General features: G+C 37.0%; 1 protein-coding gene across 1 annotated transcript; it reads right to left on the bottom strand.

Moving 5' to 3' along the window:
- Positions 1-1,888: 1,888 nt before the first annotated feature.
- Positions 1,889-2,290, bottom strand: LOC107811263 (putative lipid-binding protein At4g00165). Its single transcript, XM_016636150.2, has one exon. It carries the CDS (start codon positions 2,288-2,290, stop codon positions 1,889-1,891), a length of 402 nt encoding a protein of 133 aa, XP_016491636.1.
- Between the last annotated feature and the right edge of the window lie 640 nt (positions 2,291-2,930).

Here is a 2,930-nt window from a genome sequence, read left to right as displayed (position 1 = left end):
AACATAAGCAGTGGAGTTATCATCTGAATCTCTAAGTTCTGCACTCTTTTTTCCTTCGTCCGGTTTTTGTCCCTATTGGGTTTTTCCGGCAAGGTTTTTAATGAGGCAGAGACAAGGATGAAAAAAGATAAAATCTTCCACTTCCCGGTAACATCATAGTGAGTAACCAAAAAGTGGGGGGACTATCTGTATTAGTAAAAATTAGACTCACCATGTGGGTCTATTAAATGGCGACATGTGTCAGCAAAGTTTGAAGAAAAGTGAAGAATGACATGTAAAGATGATATGTGAAACACCCCTGGGACCGACCATACTCGTACCGTGCCTGTTAGCCTCGGAACTGATCATCATGAAATAGCCCAGAATAGGCACGAGATTGACTCAACATGCACGAGATTGACTCAACAGGCACGGGATTGACTCAACAGGCACGAGATTGACTCAACAGACACGAGATTGACTCATTAATTACGAAATTAACTCATCAGTTATGGAATTAACTCATCAGTTACGGAATTCCAGCATTTACACAGCTGTTACAAATCTTCCAAAAGTAATGGATGGACTGAGTAAATGCTCATAATGGACTCATAATTCAAGGAGACTAGTTATTTAGATTTAGCCCTATAAATAGACATACTTTTACCACTATCAGGGGAATCTAATTTTCTTCTCTACAATTCTATACATTGTAATTTATAGCATATTGCTCTCAAGTTAGCCATAGTTCGGCCCTTCAAGCTCTGTTCGGCTCATTATCCTATCAAGGATCATTCAATAAGAATTCTTTCTTCTCTGCTTTATTTTTATTATATTATTTGTCACTGAATTTATTTCCCACTTCTCTATCACGTTGTATTAACGAAATTTTATATCTTTCGGATTGAATCGCTTGCTTGTGGCCCGTCATATAAAATTATTGCTTTGACCTTGAAAACTATTTTTTGGGTTAAACACAGAGTACTGTACGTTGAGAGCATATCCTTAGCAAACATTCTCGTATATTTGTGTCGACATCACTTTTCGTGTGTTAATTCGATTAACAGCGGGCAGAATGTGCTCTTAAACATGAATTGTTGCATAGTTGTTAACCAGTGAAGTGTTTTCTTATTCAATTTGCTCTATGCGGAATGGTGCATTTTTTTCTGCTGATATGTCCAGGCCAATGGTGCAGACACTTATTCCACTACCATTTTCAAGTCAATGCCATCAAAATGTTGTCACATGTCAGAGTAGTTCGTAACTCTGATTATCTTGAATAAAAAGACGAAGGATAACATCTTATGCGGGTTGGAGAAGCAGAGCGATCGATCGCTTATGCATTTGTTCTGAATAAGAATTTTAACTTATACAGTTTAAATAACTTTTTACATGTTAATATAATTTTACCTGTTTTGCTTGTATTTTTTTCCCCCCTTTACATAGTTTTAAGAGTATATTTTCCGTGTTTATCTCTGGCTTTCTCTTTTATCTTTAATGAATTGTTGTTTCTAGCTCTTCAGATACCAAGATAAAAAAGCAATCCGGTGTACTAAGCTCCCGCTATGCGCGGGGTCCGGGAAGGACCGGACCACAAGAGTCTATTGTACACAGTCTTACCCAATATCTCCGCTATGTTGAGATACCAGGATCCATAAATGAAACTGCATCAGTTATCTGACGTCGTTTCATGAAAAGCATTCTTCATATGTTTAATTCAAAGGATATTTATATATGCGTTAGACTGATATTGCTTGGAAAAAATACCAAGTAAATAACATTTTAAGACAGAAAGTAAAGCCACAAGAACAACATAATTATATTGATGCTAGATCCGAACCCATTTACAAGCTGAATTGCAACAATAGATGACATTTGCCTAAAATTCTGGGTACGCTACTTTAAACCGTCAAGCACATTTAAAGCCTTTGGGCACTTTCTTTCCACAAGAATTAAGAACCAAACTGATAGCAATGGGAATTTTGAGGTTAAGGGCCCCCAAAGCATTGACCTTAATGGCAGTGCATAAACACAAAGCAGCTTCAACATCTGCTATCCCTTCCAAAAGAGCACAACATTGACTACTTGGTTTTGCCCCAATTACCTCATGAATCAGCCCTAGCCAATCTCCACACACACCAAATTTTAGTGTATCTTTGGGACACTTAGCTGGGGCTTTTGTTGGGGATGTAGTCACTGGCTTACTCTTTGGAGTTGGAGGGCATGGTACATTATGAGATGAAACACAAGTGAAAAACACTAGTATTACATTCAACAAAATAAAAACAGAAAATGACTTAGAACCAATCATTTTTGAGTAGTTACTAGCTTAGCCTGTACAAATATTTTGAAGAAATATTTGTGTACCGGCTTTAGGTTCACTTGGGAATTTATAGAATTCAACTTGTAGGATTGGCCATCCTGATTAGTGGTCATGAGTTCTGGTTCTATGGATATTTTTATGAATTGAAGATAAGGAATGAATTGGAAGTGAATGAAATTCACAATTATAGGTTGTTTGGTCATTTTTGGCTAACCATAGCCATGTGAATGTAGGGTTACTTCCAGCTCCATAGAACAACCACCTTTCTTTGGAATTTTCTCTCAATTTGACTTGTTAATTTGTGGATGACAGTGAAATCATTTGTACTTCACATGATGGAGATTTAGTCGCTAGCTACTGCTACTATTGTGTGTTCTCTAAAGCGATTCAATGTAGAGAAGTTTTGCTGGCAAAAATTATCGAGAATGCTATTACGCTACAAGCTAGAGTAAAGCTTATAAATCATCTTGTGTTTAGATTCCAATATATATGTCTTGCCCCATCGCCAATGTGATATAATGTGACCACCTTCATTTTCTCTGCCTCATTCATTTGGAATTGGTTAAGAAGAAGGCAAAAGTATTCGAGTAATAGCTACGGATGTTATCTTAAGGTTCGATTCTTACCG

Source organism: Nicotiana tabacum, chromosome 7 (genome assembly GCF_000715075.1).
Source record: "Nicotiana tabacum cultivar K326 chromosome 7, ASM71507v2, whole genome shotgun sequence".
NCBI classification, from domain to species: domain Eukaryota; kingdom Viridiplantae; phylum Streptophyta; class Magnoliopsida; order Solanales; family Solanaceae; genus Nicotiana; species Nicotiana tabacum.
Note: the sequence above shows the minus strand (reverse complement) of the source record. Positions and strands in the feature narration are given on the sequence as shown.